Consider the following 17,731-nt stretch of genomic DNA (forward strand, 5'->3'; position numbering starts at 1 on the left):
TAAAAAGTTTAGTATTTATAATGTTTTAGTATGACTATTTTTTTCATATTTTGAAGAAAAGTAGATTTAAAAAAAAAATTATAATGAATCTCAATTTTTATAGTGTTGAATGATCTATAACCATAAAAATAAAAATAATAATAAAAATACATGTTGATCATTTACAGAAAAGATAAAAAGATTATTTTTTGCCTTAGTAAGACATAAATTATTTTGCAAAAATCAATTTCAGTCTTGAAATATTTCAATATTAATTTTTAAATATTGACTTAAAATGTTGTTGATATATAAGTTGATAAAACTATAAAATTTTATTTTCAAAAAAATTCATATTTAAAATATTATGTTTAATAAAAATTTTAATAATCTATGGTAATTATTTTTAAAAAAGTTGATAATTTCCTTAAAGACAAAAATATAAATATTTTGAAAATAAAAATTTGAAGATAACACATGTAAAAATATACTGCTAAATTATTAGAAAGGAATCTCATTTTTTATTTCTAATATAATTAATGAAAAGAAAAAAAATACTATAAATACAAAATTAATGATAACAGCAGTAAAATGACTGTAACAATTAAAAAACTTTTATGGTGTAAAATAACGTATTTAGCATATTTAATTGCGATTTTAATATTACAATGATAAAAAATTTCTATTAACGTTACATTTTTCGAAAATGTTAATATATTACTTAAAAATCTAACTACTAACAATCTGACACAACATAGCAATAAAAAACAACTTGGAACATTCTATATTAATGATTCTAAGTTATATCATAACAATTTAATCAAATAAAAACATTTACAAAAAAAAGTTCAAAGAATTATATACTTTAAATATTTTATTAAATAATAAAATAAATAAAAAGTTACATTTTATTACTAACATTGATAAAGTAAAAAGAGGAAAAAGTTTTTAATAAGCTTTGATTTATAATTCAAATAGATATAGTTTTTTTTTTTGAAAAAATTAAAAAAAAAAACTGTTTTAAAATTTTTGAAAATAAAACAAAAATTTGAAAACATTTTACAATAACTTAATGGCAAAGCAAGAGAAAACAAAAAAAAAGGATTTATTTTTACAAACGTTGTCGGATGTGGTAGTTTTTTGAATTCCTGATATACAGATTAAAAAAATAAGAAGCTCAATCAAAAAAACAACTTTAAAAAAGAAGAAAAAGAACAACATTTTTTTTAAAGTTTGAAAATTTATTATTTAATGATATAAAATATTTACTGTTAAAGTTTGTAATATTTTTAAATACGATTATAAAGTTATAATAACTTATGCTAATTTTTAAAAGAATTATTTTACACAAATATTTAAGTTTTTAAATCATTGCTGCATTTTATTACACATTTTATGAAATAATATTGATTATATACTATGATAAAAGTGTAAAATATATCAAGTTTGTATTTTCTTATTCATAAATAAAATCCTTTTAAAAATTTATACTTTTTTTTAATATAAAAAAATTCGTTTGAAATAGTTATTTTTTGGTTAGTTTATAATTATAATAGTAAAAAGAAGTTTGATAAAAAAATTTAAAATTATTAACAATTTTATTTATATAAAAAAGTTTTTTTAAACAAAATTAAATAAATATTTTTATTTTAATCATATGTTAATATATTTTTAAACAAACAATAACTAATCTGTTATTTAAATTTTATAAAAAAAATAAGATATAGATTATGAAGTATTATTATTAAATAAATTTCTTTTTTAAAAAAAAAAACAAATTGTGCTTCAGACTATAACTAATTTTTTAAGAAAATTATCACCCCACAACATCTTTTATTATTCTTTTTTATTTATACTAGTATTTACGAATACATAATAAGTATTTATCTTTGTGCCAAAGACGTTAAATATATCAAAATAGATGGCTTTATAATTATATGTATTATAATATTTTTAAATACAATATTTATCTGAAGTACCATTAAATATATATTTCACTGTTAACAAATTTGAAGTCATTTTCATTTTTAAAAGTATTTTCTAAAAATAAAGAAAATCTATTATTATAAGGAAACAATTTTAAAACAAATTATAATTGGGCGATTTTTTTTTCTCTCTAATAGATTATATATAGATAAAAAAATTTGTTAAATCATTAAACCAAAACAGCTTAAAAATTTATGTATATTAGTGTATGCATATATGGAAATATATTTTAAATAAGTTTAATTTTATATTAAAAATTTTTATTAACTTTATTATATTTTTCGTTCTATTAGAATAATTTTATATAAGGACATTTTTATTTGCTAAGAAAAATATTGGTAATTTTATATAAATTGAAGACATATTTTATTATTATTATGTTTGAATGTACGTTTATTATATAAAAAAATTTATATTAAATATTAATGATTTTTTCTAAAAAAAAATACTAAAATTTTATAAATTTTTTTAGTAATTAAAAATGAAATTTATCATATATAAAATGGCAATTTTCAATTTATTATTTCTACTGCATGTTAAAACAGGTATTAAAAATTTCAAATATTAGTAATAAAATTTAGAAAAGTGTTATAGTTGTGGATCTAAAAGAGTATACACATTATGGCCTAAGAATGAAGATGATAATTATCAATATATAAATGAGTTACCTTTTCTTTTATCTGATAGTTGTGAAAATGTAAAAGAAGAACTACCAATAGTTGATTGTATAAATAGTGTTTGTGCTAAAGTTGTATTACAATATTATGATAAAGATAATGAAATGGTTTCAGGTAAATATATAAAATTTTTTAATTATAATTTGTTTTTTTTTAGATAATCAAAGAAAAAATCTTATAATAAGAGATTGTTGGAGTAGGGTATTGAATGTATCAGGATCATATTTTGAAAATGGACCTTATATAGAAAGAAAGGTAAATATTTTTATATAAAAAATTTTTTAAAAAATTAGATGCTCTCATGCAAATGCCTCGATTTACAATCAATGGTCGCAGAACGCGATATTCATACTCGTCGGGTAATTCGGTAAAGTTTTTTAAATCATCGAGCAAACATTGAACTGACGTCGTCAAACTACTATTTGACTAATTTTTTTATTAACAACAAACGTCGTTATTAATTGGAATTAAAATTCAATATATTCAAACTAATATTTATTTTATATTATTATAATATAATTATTAACTAAATTTTAGGTACATTTGTTAGAAAATTTAGAAACTAAAAACACAGTTGGATATGTCTTTACATGTTCTGGATATCTTTGTAATAATTCAAATAATATTAAATTTATATATCTTTTTATGTATTGTCAAATGTTAATAATATATATTTTAAATTTTTTAATATAAATCCTAGATTATAGTTTATAAATAATAATTCTTTTGAATTTGTTGCCTAAATACTACTTTTAAGAATAAACATATCAATAACCTTGTTTATCCATCTACTTTTAACAATAAAAATTCAAAGATTGAAACTATTTAATAATAAAATAAAAAAAAGTGTCAAACAAGAGTATATTGACAATCATTAAAATATTTTATATTAATTATCAATTTTTGTAATTCTATGGATCAACATTTTTTTTATGTTTTAATAAATAAAGTTTGTTTGTAAGTAAACTTTAAATTGTGTCATTTAATAATTGTTATATATTATATGTTTTCTTTCATAATTTTATTTACTTTTTTAAAGTAAACTTTATTAAATTTATAATAATATTTTCTTATAAAAATTTTAGGTATATTTTTATTATATTAACTTATATATATATATATATATATATATATATATATATATTGTCATTATATATATAGATATGTTCATGACCTCTTGATAGATGGCATAAATTCTTTTATATAAATTTATAAAAGTTAAAAAAAAAAATATTAATATTTATTTAATGTCATTTTTTTTATTTTAAATCAAGATAATTTTTTTTTTCTCTAAAAGCATCTATTATTTTATTTATTATTGTCCTTTAAATTATTTATTATAAAAAATTTAGCTCAATAAATGTATTTGTTGTTGTATTATTATTCAATGGAAAAAAAAAACGTAACTAATCAAGATAACAAGATTTAAAAAATATATAAAAATTAATTTTAACTAGCACTATTATAATAAATTTTGGTATACAATATTTTTTTAGACGCTATTAAATTTTTCCTACCATTAAACATGAAATCTTACATATATATATATATATTCTATATAATAAAATATAAATCAAAATGGAAAGTAAAAATGTATAAATTATTAGCCATTATTTTATATAATATCACTAAATATTAAATTTCTTTATCATCCAATAAATATAATATATAAAGAAAATAGTTTAAAATATTTTATAACTTTCATTAAAATATTTTCGCTTTAAAAATCATTTATATAACTTGATACCATTTTAAACTAATGTATCAATATATTAAAGTATATATAATTTTTTTTTATAATTATAATAACTATTAATAAATATTTGTGATCTAATTTATAAAGATATTATCATGACTAATTTATTTATATGATTTTGTGATAAAATAGAAAAACTATAAATTTACGATGTCAACAATACCGGTATTATTAACACCTAATATTTGTAAAATTAAAAGAAATATTGTAAGATAAATAGTAAATATATTTATTTTAAAAAATATATAGTTGTTTTCCTGTATTATAATTACATTATATAATGCCATTATAATTTTTGAAAAAAATAAGGCAATTTTAGATGTGATGGTTGTTAAACTTGTTTATCAACAATTGCGCAATTCAATTCAACCATAATTATTAACTTAAATAGTATATTTGTAGTTGATTACAATAAATAAAGCTATTTTATTTTTAACATCTTATAATAATGTATAATTTTTATCATTATAGTTTTTTTTTTTTATTTTTAATTTTGTAGGGTTGATATGACTTATTCAATGGATTATGTTCATGTTGATCCATTATCTAAGAAACCTATAGAATTATGGAAAAAATATGTTAGTGAAGGTAGAATAAGTCAACCAACAAAAACATTAAGGTAATTTTTAATTAAAACTTTTTATTTTAAAATATTTTTTTTTATAGTTTGGATACACCAATATTTAAAGATAAAGTAAGATTTGTTGCAATATCTGATACCCATGAAAAGTTAGATGAAGTCCTTAAACATATTCCAAATGGTGATGTATTATTACATGCTGGAGATTTTACAAATTATGGAGACATTGGTGAAATAATTAAATTTAATGCTGAATTAGGTAAATTGCCACATAAATATAAGGTTGTCATTGCTGGTAATCATGAATTAGGTTTTGAGGATGGTGAAACAATGACAAAACGCCAATTAACAACATTAAACATGTTAGGAATGAAAAAGCCATATGAATTATTAACAAATTGTATTTATTTATGTGATAAAGAAATTAATGTTAGTTTTTTTTTTTTCTATTTATTATTTTATATAATTATTTGTTTATTTATTATATATTTTATAGTTATTTGGATTAAAAATATATGGAAGTCCTTGGCATCCAATGCCAGGTTATGCATTTTATCGTCCTCGTGGACAACCTATTCTTCATAAATGGAATCAAATTCCAACAAAAATTGATATACTCCTTACTCATACACCCCCTCTTGGTCATGGTGATTTTAATTCATGGGAAAAATGTGATGGTGTATTAGCTGGGTGTGCAGAACTTTTAAATACTGTTGAAATGAGAGTAAAACCAAAATATCATGTATTTGGACATATTCATCAATGTAGAGGAGTAACAACAAATGGTACAACAATATTTATTAATGCTGCTATTTGTGATCATAAACTTAACAGTTGTTATAAACCCATTATTTTTGATGTTCCTTTACCACCAGGAGTAACAAAAGAAGAATCTCTTGGAAAAAATTAATATTTTCTTTTTTTTTTTTAAATTAAGAAAAAAAAATTAAAACCACTTTTATGTGTATATATTATATGGTATTTTTGAAATTAGTAAATTTAATAAATTGCTCCAAAATTGTAAAATATTTACTTTTTAATTTATCAAACAAAATAATTTTTTTTTTCAAAAATAAATATATGAAGATAAAGAATTTTTAAAAAAAAAATATTGTATTTTATTTCTTGTTTTCAGACGTATTGAAACCTTATCTAGCTCTTAAAGAGACTTTTTAAACACTGATTTCATTGGAATATAGTTCATTCTTAAATAAAATATTCCTTTAAAATATATTTTTTTTTGTAAGGTAAAATGGCTAATGATACCAAATCAAATTGTATTGAATCATTAATACCAACAAATGTTGGAATACAAGCCTTAGAATTTTATTTTCCTAAAAATTATGTTGATCAATCTAAATTAGAAATTGTAAGTTTGGTATTTTAAATATATATTGTAGAATTTTATTAATTATTATTTTATAGTTTGACAATGTATCAACAGGAAAATATACTATTGGTCTTGGTCAACATCAAATGAGTTTTTTTTGTGATCATGAAGATATTAATTCAATTTGTTTGACGGTTCTTGGTAATTTATTAAATAAAAATCAGGTTTGATAAAAGTATATATATAATTATCTTTATAGAAATTTTTTTTTTGTAATTTAAGATTGATAAAATGGATATTGGATATCTTGCTGTTGGGACGGAAACAATTATTGATAAAAGTAAAAGTGTTAAAAGTGTTCTTATGAAATTATTTGAAGGAAATAATGATATTGAGGGTGTTGATATTAAGAATGCTTGTTTTGGTGGTACACAAGCATTATTTAGTGCTGTTGATTGGGTTTATTCAAATTGGGAAACTGAAAGTAAGTAATTTATGTAATTTGAAAAAAAAAAAATTATACTAAAATACTATAGAACGATATGCAATTGCTGTTATGGGTGATGTTGCTATTTATGAACCGGGACGGGCTAGATGTACAGGGGGTGCTGGTGCATTTGCTGTTTTAATTGGACCAAATGCTCCATTTGTTATTGAAAAAGGTGTTAGATCATGTTATATGAATGATTTATATGATTTTTATAAACCAATAGGTGGAATGTCATCTGATTTTCCTATAGTTAATTCAGAGTTAAGTTTAGATAGTTACATAAAAGCAGCTGAAGAATGTTATAAAGGTTATTGTAAAAAGTATAAAAAAATATATGGAAAAAATATATGTTTAAATGATTTTGAATCAATTATGTTTCATTGTCCTTTTACACGTATGATTCAAAAGACACTTGCTAAATTGACATACATTGATTTTATTAATAATAAAGGAAAATATTTAATTGATATTGATAAATTAGAAGAATTTAAAAAATTTTCTAGTGAAGAATTTAACAAAAATCGTTCTTCTCTCAATACTTTCTTACACTCAAGTTCTTTATTATGGGAAAAAAAAACAAAAGAAAATATTTTTTTTAATGCTAGAATAGGAAATATGTATACATCATCACTTTATGCTCAACTTGTTGCAAGAATAGGTAGAATGAATGAAAATATTATAAATGAAAGTGTTTCATCATTTCTATTATTTTCATATGGTAGTGGTTGTGCTAGTTCAATGTTTTCAATTAAATTAAATATTTTACCATCAAATAAATGTGCATTTATTAAAATAAGAAATTCATGTATTGATGCAATTGAAAGATTAGAAAAAAGAACAGAAGTTACTCCAGAATATTATACTAAAAAATTATTAGAACGGGAAGAGATACTTAAAGGAAATATTCCATATACACCATTCTCATTAAATAATTTAGAAAAAATGAATTTATTTCCAGGAACTTATTATTTAAAATATGTTGATTCTAAATATGTAAGAGAATATGATAGGTTTGATTAATAAAAAAAATCTCGGTTGATGAATTATTATTATGAAATCATTGTTAGTTTTTTCTATATGTTATATTATCTCTTTATTTAATTTTAATAAAAACATATTGTTAAATTTTTAAATTGATATGTATAAAAAATTAAAATAATTGTATGTATATATTTTTTGACTGTACAAAAAAATTTTTTTTTAACTATTTATATACATTCTTTAATTACTAATTATTAATATAGCAGCTATTAAAAGAGATAATGTCAATATATAAATTTTTTGTATTAATTAAAGAATTTAATTATATACGATAATATTAAAATGATATGTAATGTAATAAAAAAAATTCTTTTTTTTAATTTATTCTTAACGATTATATTTTAATTTATTGTTTGTATATTTCAAAGTATCAAAAAATATAATTTAATATTGAATGTAACAAATTTTCTTTTTATCAAATATTTCACACAAATATATGATTTAAAACCTTTAATTTTCCATTGTAAATTCATTAATTTTTATCAAATCTTTTTAAAGTATGATAAAAATTACATATCAATTGTTTACCTATCATCCAGGCACCTTTTTATTCTATCATTTAAAATATATGTTATCATTATTTAGCTAAAAAATAAAATAAAATTTATTTTATTAATAATCTATTTATCTATTTAATTAAAAGTAGTATAATATATAAAAAAAAAAATAAATCAATTTAAAACAATTTTTTATATTTCACATATTGCATCTAATTATAAATTTATTGAAAGTGACATTTTTAAAACCTTATTTAAAAAAAAATACTTTATTTATCATAATTGTATACTATTGATAAATTTCAATTTCTTATATTGTGTATTAATTTTAAAAAAAAAATTGTATTTTTTATATTAAATTTTTATAAATTTAGAAGAAAAAAAACCTGACCATATCTAAATTTTAAAATATAAATGTTATTATCTAATTTAATATTACTTTATAAATTAACTATATCTTGCAATTAATATTATTTGGTATGTGAATATTATTACATTATATACTTGTTAAAAAAAAACATGTTTATTATTAAAAATTTTTTATTTGAACCATTAATTATCATTTATATTCATTACATATATATATTTTTTTTTTAATTAAAGATTTTTTTTAAAGAAATGTCTAAAAAACATGTGTAATAGAAGATAATATAAAGAAAAATAATTATAAACTATTATATTTAAAAGATAAAAAATTATAAATAAAAATTTTATTTAATTATAGTGATATACTTTAAAAAAATAATTAAATTTGTCAAATTATATTTCTTTTAATTATTTTTGTCTACCTTTAGTTAGTGTAATTGGATAGAAATTTAAAATATTTATTAAAAAAAAAAAAACTTTAGAAATAAATACTTAATAAATGATTTATTTTGAGGTAATAGATAAAAAATTGAAAATTTTTAAAATGTAATTTATTCAATTAATGTTATAGCTTATATTTATTTATATTTTAATCAAAGTTTTTTAATAGTAAAGAATGTTTGTTAAATATATTATAATAACTAAACTTTTATTCTTTTAATAATATAAAAGTAATATTATTAATAAGTTATCAATAAAATTATAATATTATACTATTTTATTATAAATCAATTTAAGTAAGTAGATAATTTTACTAACTATAATATAACATTTTATTAAAGTATATAGTCAATAAATTAATAAAAATTAGTTATTAATAGAATATAATAACTTTAACTTTTATTTGATTATACTTTTTTCTACTATTTTTATTTATAAGGAAGTATTCAAAGTTAAAATTTAGTCAGATTGTATATTTATTATAAATGTTTTATTCTTATATTTTTATTGAAAGTTAAATGACTAACACATATAGGGCATCATTTAATATGATCGAAATTGGTACATCAATACCAGTTTATACTGTAGTATATATTTTATAGTTATACAATTGTTAGTATTTTTATTACTAATCACCAAATAACACCAATATATATATTATTATTTTATATTTATTTTAAAAAGTATTTTAGGATTATATAATAATCTTACAAAAATAATTTTTTAACTAATAATTTTTTCTTAATAACAATACAATATATTATTTATTTTATTTATATTACAAGACTTTTAATTTTTCTTTTAATATCTATTTTAAATAATTTTTAATTGTTAAAATATAAATAATTTTAATCATAGTTTTATAATAAAAATTTCTTGTATTATGAAGATTACCACATGTTTTAAATAATTGTTCAAAAAATTTAATACCAAATAATAAGATAAAAAATTATATTTTATGGATATTTTAATCAGTCGCCATTTATTGTTCTTATCTTATCATTATAAAATGTTATTAATCACTATCACGTTTACATAAATGTAACTTTTAATTATAGTCCAAATATTTAATTGTATATGAATTGTTTATATTAAAAAAAAATTTTTTTTTTTTTTTTTAATTTTCTTTTTTTTTTTTAATTTTTAGAACAACTATGACAAATAAGATTGCCATCCAAAACAATGGTTTGGAAATGGGCAATTCAAATTTACAAAAAAATAGTCAAATTGATAATGTAATAATTAATAATTCTACTAATTATGATAATAATAAATCAAGTAAAAATAAATTATATAGTGGATGGAGAGGATATATTGTTATTAGTGTTCTATTTATTATTAATATGCTTAATTATATGGATAGGTATACAGTTGCTGGTGTATTAACACAAATACAGGCATTTTATTCACTTAATGATAGTGAAGGTGGATTATTACAAACAATTTTTATTGTTTTTTATATGGTTTTTGCTCCATTAGCTGGATACTTAGGTGATAGATATAATAGAAAATATATTATGACTGTAGGATTAACAATATGGATTGTTGCAGTTTTTGCTTCATCATTTATTCCAAAAAATGTATGTTTAAAATATAATTATAATATTTTATTTCTTTTTTTTTTTTCTAGACATTTATAGCATTTTTATTATTAAGAGGAGTTGTTGGAATTGGTGAAGCATCATATGCTATTATAGCACCAACATTAATTGCTGATATATTTACAGAAGAAATGAGATCTAAATCTTTAATGATTTTTTATTTTGCAACACCAGTTGGTTCAGGTTTAGGTTATATAGTTGGATCAGCTGTTGCAAATGTTGCAAATAATTGGCAATGGGGTGTTCGTGTCACCCCATTTTTTGGAATTATCTGTGTTTTATTGATAATTTTTGTTATCAAAGAACCTGAAAGAGGTTTAGCAGAGAAAAGTGAAAAAAATTGTGACTCATTTGATGGTAAAAATACATCATATTGGGAAGATTTAAAATATCTTGCAAAAAGTAAGACATACATTTTTACAACAATTGGTAGTGCAACAATAACATTTGTCACTGGTACATTATCATTTTGGGCACCAACAGGAATAGAATATTTTTATGCAACAAAATATAATTATTCAAGTTTAAGTGAAATTCCAAAAGATACAAAAGATAATATTTCATTTTTATTTGGATTAATAACATGTATTGGTGGAATTGTTGGTGTAACATTAGGTTCATTAATATCAATGTGGTGGAAAAATGGATATTATTGTTTTCCAAAATCTGATAAAGCTGATGCATTAGTATGTACAGTAGCATCAATTCTTGCTGTACCATTTTTATTTTTAATATTTGAATTATTATCAACAGAATTAGCTATAACATGGATTATGGTTTTTTTTACAGTTCTTTTAGTATGTGTTAATACAGCTATTATAGTAGATATGACATTATGTATAATTGTACCAAAAAGGCGTTCTGTAGCAAATGCTTTTCAAATAATGATTTCTCATTTATTTGGTGATGCTTCAGGACCATATATTGTTGGATTAGTTTCAGATTTAATTCGTGGTTCTGATAAAACTCCTAATGGTCATTTTCGTTCTTTAAAGTATGCATTTTATGTTCCTAATGTTATTTTAATAATTAGTGTTTTATCATTCTTTTTATCTTCTATTTATGTTACTAAAGATAAGAAAAAATATGAAGAAGAAATTGGTATTATAAAAGATTCAAAGATTTAAAATATATTTTTTCAAAAATATATTTCTTTTTTTTTTATTTACAATAATGAAATCTTTATTATTGTAACTAAGAAAATATATTTTGAATCATGGAAAATTTTATGTATATACTATTTGGAAATGTAGATATTTTATTTGTTTTATCAATTATTTATTAAAATATACTCAATTTTATTATATTTCTTTAAACATAATTTTAACACTGTCTGTTTCATCTTTAGCAATAAAAATTTGATGGTTATTTTCATCAACAAATTCTTTATGTAATATTAAATATTGACAAGTAAATCCAAGTTTACCAAAAAGATTTTGAGATTTTATTGCAGAACATTCAGCAACAATTCCTTGAACATTATTTTCTTTAAGTTTGTTAATTCCATAAGTAATTAATTGTTTTCCATATCCTTTTCTTGTATTTTCTTTAGAAACAGAAATAATAATGACAGACATAATTTTATTTATATTTTTAGGTATTGAATCCCATAACTTAGAATCAACATGACTAAGTATAGCTTTAATATGTTCTACATTACTATATGAACTTTTTGTTACAATTTTTCTTGTACCATCATTATTTAATATTTCTTGGTTCATTAAATTTACCTCTTCAACTTCATCATTTCTATTCATAATACATCCAAGCTTACAACCAATAATTTCATTTTTCTCATTTAATATTATACAACTTTCTTCACCCCCTAAACCAATATCAATGAGTTGAGAAAAAAATTCTTCTGCTTCCCCTCTACTTAATCCACACGATGCATTTAATGCTTCATTTATTAAAAAGTCAGACAACAAAAATTCAAGAATATCTTTCTTGTCATTATTGTTAGCATATCTTATAGTAATATTTCCATTTTCACACATTTTATGATCCTAAAATTAAAGATAATATATTATATAAACAAAAAATTAATAATATTAAAATATATAATAGTTTTTTTTTTTAATCATAAAAAATAAAAAAGATTTATACTATTAGTTACAATTCATTTATATATTCAAAAAAAAAGGACTTTTTTTTTTAGTTGTATTTAATTATAATATTATTCAAATAAAATAGATGAAAATTATATATAGATGATAAAATTGAAATGTTAGATATAGACAGAGATGTGGGATTAAAAATAATGCTTAAAAATATATAACTGTTGCTTAGAAAGAAGAAAGAATATATAATAAATGTATGTGTAAAAATTTTTTAATGTAAAAAAGATATATACATATTATGGTTTTAGCCATAAAGTAAATAATAAATTATATGGATAAAATAAGTAGTTTTTTTTTTATAAAATACCATAATATACTTCATTTCAATATATAATTAGATTCAATTTACTTGTTATACAATTTATATTATATTTATTCAACTCAACAAATTGATATAATTTTCAGATAAATATGTAATAACTTATAAATATATAAATATATATCAAAAGTTGTATTAATAATTGATATTATTAAAGTTATATTTAACAATCATTATATATTTTATTATAAAATATTTTATATTATCATCAATTTAAATTGTTAATAAAATTTATAAAAATATTTTGAAAATAAGAATCCTGTTTTCTTAAATTTAAAGTTAAATTATTTACAAAAAAGAAGTTGCTTTTTATATACAAAATTATTTTACAAATAAAAAATGATTGAAGAAAACAAATACAATTATATAATAAATTATTCTTGTCACTTGTATTGTAGTCTACAATAAAGTATAAAAATTTTCACTTTTTAAACAAAACAAATAATAATAAATGTTTTTTTTTAAGTATCATTTTCTTGTGTCATATCTAATGATAATTCTTTAGAAACACTTAAATTTAAAACCTCTTTTGCCTCAAATGGTAATAATTCCCATTGATAAGGGTCATCCCATGATATATTATATTTCTTTATAATTAATTCAAGTTGATTATAATATAAACTATACTTTGGTTCATCATAAACACCTAGTATTTTTAAATTTTCTAAAATAATATTATATTCATGTGGTAAATATTGACAATAATTTTCTATTTTCAATGATAATTTACAAGCCTCTATTTCTTCTTCTGTTACTAAATTTGTCCATGGCATTTCATTATAAAAATCCATAGATAAAAATAACCAACCCCAAATGTCGTCACGTCTACCTAATTCTGTTCTTAGGTGAGCATTTGGACTACAATGTGTTATTGTTCCAATATATTCAATACCTTTTTTTTCTGTTTTATATTTTAAATTTACAGGATTTTTTTCATCACCATATTTTGAAGCAAGTCCAAAATCTACCAAATGAATGACATTCCTCCTTTTAATATCATATTTATTACCAATAACAAAATTTCCCGGTTTCAGATCATTATGAATATAACCAACTTTATGTAAGTATTGTATTGATTCTAATATTTGATACATAACACGAACCCATGTTGACAATTCATATTTTTCCTCTGGTAGATAAGAACATATCTCATAAAGATTAGGACCTAATAAAGTAACAACCATAAATTGAAAATTTAAACATTGTCCAAAATCAAAAACATGAGTAAAATGTTCTGAAATTCCCTCTTTCTCTAATAATTGAAGAATTTTACACTCAAATAAAACATCTGCTGTATTAATTTCATTATCTTTTTCTGCTTTAAAAGCAGCCTGACTTCTATCTTTCATTGAAGAACATCTATAAACACATCCAAAACCACCTTTTCCAATAATTTCAAATATTTTCCAATCGGAAACTATAAAACCAGATAATTTATCATATGCTAAAGTAGTAGAATCATCAAAAGATTCTTTAGTTTTTAAATCTTTTAAACAGTTTAAAGACATAGCAAAAATTATTTTAATTTAATATAATTCTAGTAAATAGAAAGGATAAGAAAAATTTCCAAATAAATATATCCAAATTAAAAATTATTATTTAAAAATTTGTAAATAAATTGTTAATATATTATTATTTTACATATATACATAATAAAACGTAAATACAATATTTCAAAGAAAACCAAAACAAATATACTGTTAAGATTTAAAGAGTACTTTTATAAGAAAAGAAAAACATTTTTAATAACTTTTTTTTTCTTGTTTATCAAATTCCTTTTGACTTTTTCTTTCCTTGTCCTTTGTGAGAACGTTTTTTTTTTAAAAAAAAAAAAAAGATTGTTTTCATGTTCCTCATTTGCAAATAGCAAAAAAAAAACAACATTTGTCATATATTATTTTAAATATCAATTTGATTAAAAAATAAATTTAAAAAAAATTGAAAATAGTAAATATTAATATTGTCAACAAACTTTTATTTTTATCTTGTACGGAAAAGATGAAAATTTGTAGCTAAAGATAAAAAAAAAGATTATTACATTAATTACCAAAAAATTTAAAAAAAAAATTTTCAAAAACTAATACAATAATCACTTTTATTAATAAGATAAAAAATTTTTAATAAGAACACTTTAAATTTTATATATACTTATATCATTCATACTATATACTATATAACGAAGGTTAATTTTTCTTTATCATCAAAAATGCCACTAGATTACTTATATTTTATTACACCACCTACTATGTTAAAGACGCAATTTGTCTTACCAAAAAGTTGCAAATACGTGAATTTTATCTCCTGTTTACATATTTAAAATGTTTCGTTAAACATTTTTTTTTTATTCTTTTCATTTTCTTATTCGCTTTACCAAACAATATATTATTATTAAATATACATTCTAGATAATTTATAATACAATTGATTTTAGAAATTATTAAAATATGATTCCCACTAAACTTGATGATTTATTTAATGATGATGAATACTTAAAACCATTTAAGAATGAAATTGTTAGAAGATATAATGCTTTTCAAGATGGATTAAAAGCTATTGATAATGTATGTTTATTCATTTTTTTTTTTTATTTTTTTTTAAATTTTTTTTTCTTTAGTGTGGAGGTTTGGATGATTTTACTAAAGGATATAAGCATTATGGTATTATTGTTAAAGATGACAATTCAATTTTTTGTCGTGAATGGGCTCCTGGTGCTGATGGTTTATCTTTGGTTGGTGATTTTAATAATTGGAATAAAGAGTCACATAAATATGTTAGAAAAGATTTTGGAAAATGGGAATTAGAGATAGCTCCAGATTCAGATGGTAATTGTTTAATAAAGCATGATTCTCATTTAAAAATTGTTGTTTGGAAAAATGGAGTTCCTCATTTTAAATTAAGTCCATGGGCCAATTATGTTAAACAATATGAAAAGGAGGTAGTATTTCATCAAAGATTTTGGAATCCAAAAGAAAAATTTGAATTTAAACATCCTCATCCACCAAAACCTGAATCATTACGAATTTATGAGGCTCATGTTGGTATTTCAAGTTATGAAGAAAAAGTAAATACATACATTGATTTTGCAGATAATGTTCTTCCTCGTATTAAAAATCAGGGATACAATACTATTCAACTTATGGCTATTATGGAACATGCTTATTATGCTTCATTTGGATATCAAGTGACAAGTTTCTTTGCTCCTAGTAGTAGATTTGGAACACCAGATGATTTAAAATACCTCGTTGATAAGGCTCATTCAATGGGTATTACAATGTTATTAGATGTTGTTCATTCACATGCATCTAAAAATATTGAAGATGGTTTAAATGAATGGGATTGTACAAATAGTTGTTATTTTCATGGAAATGCTCGTGGATATCATACTTTATGGGATTCTAGATTGTTTGATTATACTCAAATTGAAGTTCAAAGATTTTTATTAAGTAATCTTAGATATTGGGTTGAGGAATATGGTTTTGATGGATTCAGATTTGATGGTGTAACATCAATGATTTATCATAATCATGGAATGAATGAAAGTTTTGCTGGTGGTTATCCAATGTATTTTGGTATGAATGTTGATACTGAAAGTTTACTATACATAACAATCGCTAATTATATGCTTCATAAATTTTATCCAAAATATATGATAACAATTGCTGAAGAAGTATCAGGAATGCCAGCTTTATGTAGAGAAATTGAAGAAGGTGGACAGGGATTTGATTATAGATTGGCAATGGCTATACCTGATTTATGGATAAAAATTTTGAAACATACAAGAGATGAAGACTGGAAGATAGGTGAAATAGTATTTCAATTAGAAAATAGAAGATATAAAGAAAAACATGTTACTTATGCTGAGTCTCATGATCAAGCTTTAGTAGGTGACAAAACAATAGCATTTTGGTTGATGGATAAAGAAATGTATACTAATATGTCATGTATTAGTGAAAATACTCATATAATTGATAGAGGAATTGCTCTTCATAAATTGATAAGATTAATAACTTATGGTCTTGGTGGAGAAGCATGGTTAAATTTTATTGGAAATGAATTTGGGCATCCTGAATGGCTTGATTTCCCTAGAGCTGGAAACAATAGTAGTTATAAATATGCTAGAAGACAATGGAATATTGTTGATGATGAATTGTTAAGATATAAATTTTTAAACAACTGGGATCGTTCAATGAACCAATTGGAAGAATCTTTTCATTTTCTTTCACGTGGTTATGCTTATGTTTCTTGGAAACATGATGATGACAAAGTTGTGGCATTTGAAAGAGCTGGACTTGTATGGATAATAAATTTCCATCCATCAAAATCTTTTACCGATTATAAAATTGGTGTTGAAGTTTCTGGTTGTTATCAAATTGCCCTCAATAGTGATGAAGAAAAATATGGTGGACACAACAGATTGGACATGGATCAGAAGATATTTACATTTCCAGAAGGATATGCTGGAAGACGAAACCATATTTGTGTATATATTCCATCTCGTGTTGGAATAGTACTTAAAAAAATTGACTAAGTATTTATGATATTTTGTTGTAA

The 17,731-nt window shown here is 20.5% G+C and overlaps 5 protein-coding genes across 5 annotated transcripts; 3 read left to right on the forward strand and 2 right to left on the reverse strand.

Annotated features, from left to right (window-relative positions):
- Positions 1-2,464: 2,464 nt before the first annotated feature.
- SRAE_2000501400 (Calcineurin-like phosphoesterase domain, lpxH type-containing protein) lies at positions 2,465-5,885 on the forward strand (the record flags this gene model as incomplete). Its single annotated transcript, XM_024643970.1, has 9 exons — positions 2,465-2,507; positions 2,544-2,753; positions 2,797-2,894; positions 3,177-3,246; positions 4,645-4,654; positions 4,895-5,014; positions 5,062-5,234; positions 5,286-5,404; positions 5,472-5,885. The coding sequence occupies 9 exons, from the start codon at positions 2,465-2,467 to the stop codon at positions 5,883-5,885; spliced, it is 1,257 nt and encodes a 418-aa protein (XP_024509578.1).
- Positions 5,886-6,227: 342 nt separating this feature from the next.
- Positions 6,228-11,868, forward strand: SRAE_2000501500 (Protein spinster; the record flags this gene model as incomplete). The annotated part of the gene is made up of 7 exons (XM_024643971.1): positions 6,228-6,344; positions 6,401-6,529; positions 6,588-6,645; positions 6,685-6,789; positions 6,842-7,805; positions 10,288-10,720; positions 10,771-11,868. 7 exons carry the CDS (start codon positions 6,228-6,230, stop codon positions 11,866-11,868), a joined length of 2,904 nt encoding a protein of 967 aa, XP_024509579.1.
- A 174-nt stretch (positions 11,869-12,042) lies between these two features.
- SRAE_2000501600 (GNAT domain and Acyl-CoA N-acyltransferase domain-containing protein) lies at positions 12,043-12,738 on the reverse strand (the record flags this gene model as incomplete). Its single annotated transcript, XM_024643972.1, has 1 exon — positions 12,043-12,738. The coding sequence occupies one exon, from the start codon at positions 12,736-12,738 to the stop codon at positions 12,043-12,045; it is 696 nt and encodes a 231-aa protein (XP_024509580.1).
- Positions 12,739-13,641: 903 nt separating this feature from the next.
- Positions 13,642-14,688, reverse strand: SRAE_2000501700 (Protein kinase domain and Serine/threonine-/dual specificity protein kinase, catalytic domain and Protein kinase-like domain-containing protein; the record flags this gene model as incomplete). Its single annotated transcript, XM_024643973.1, has 1 exon — positions 13,642-14,688. The coding sequence occupies one exon, from the start codon at positions 14,686-14,688 to the stop codon at positions 13,642-13,644; it is 1,047 nt and encodes a 348-aa protein (XP_024509581.1).
- Positions 14,689-15,624: 936 nt separating this feature from the next.
- Positions 15,625-17,708, forward strand: SRAE_2000501800 (Glycoside hydrolase, family 13, N-terminal domain and Glycosyl hydrolase, family 13, catalytic domain and Alpha-amylase, C-terminal all beta domain and 1,4-alpha-glucan-branching enzyme, GlgB family and Glycosyl hydrolase, family 13, subfamily, catalytic domain and Glycosyl hydrolase, family 13, all-beta domain and Glycoside hydrolase, catalytic domain and Immunoglobulin-like fold domain and Immunoglobulin E-set domain and Glycoside hydrolase, superfamily domain-containing protein; the record flags this gene model as incomplete). The annotated part of the gene is made up of 2 exons (XM_024643975.1): positions 15,625-15,741; positions 15,795-17,708. The coding sequence occupies 2 exons, from the start codon at positions 15,625-15,627 to the stop codon at positions 17,706-17,708; spliced, it is 2,031 nt and encodes a 676-aa protein (XP_024509582.1).
- Between the last annotated feature and the right edge of the window lie 23 nt (positions 17,709-17,731).

Source organism: Strongyloides ratti (genome assembly GCF_001040885.1).
Source record: "Strongyloides ratti genome assembly S_ratti_ED321, chromosome : 2".
Classification (NCBI taxonomy): domain Eukaryota; kingdom Metazoa; phylum Nematoda; class Chromadorea; order Rhabditida; family Strongyloididae; genus Strongyloides; species Strongyloides ratti.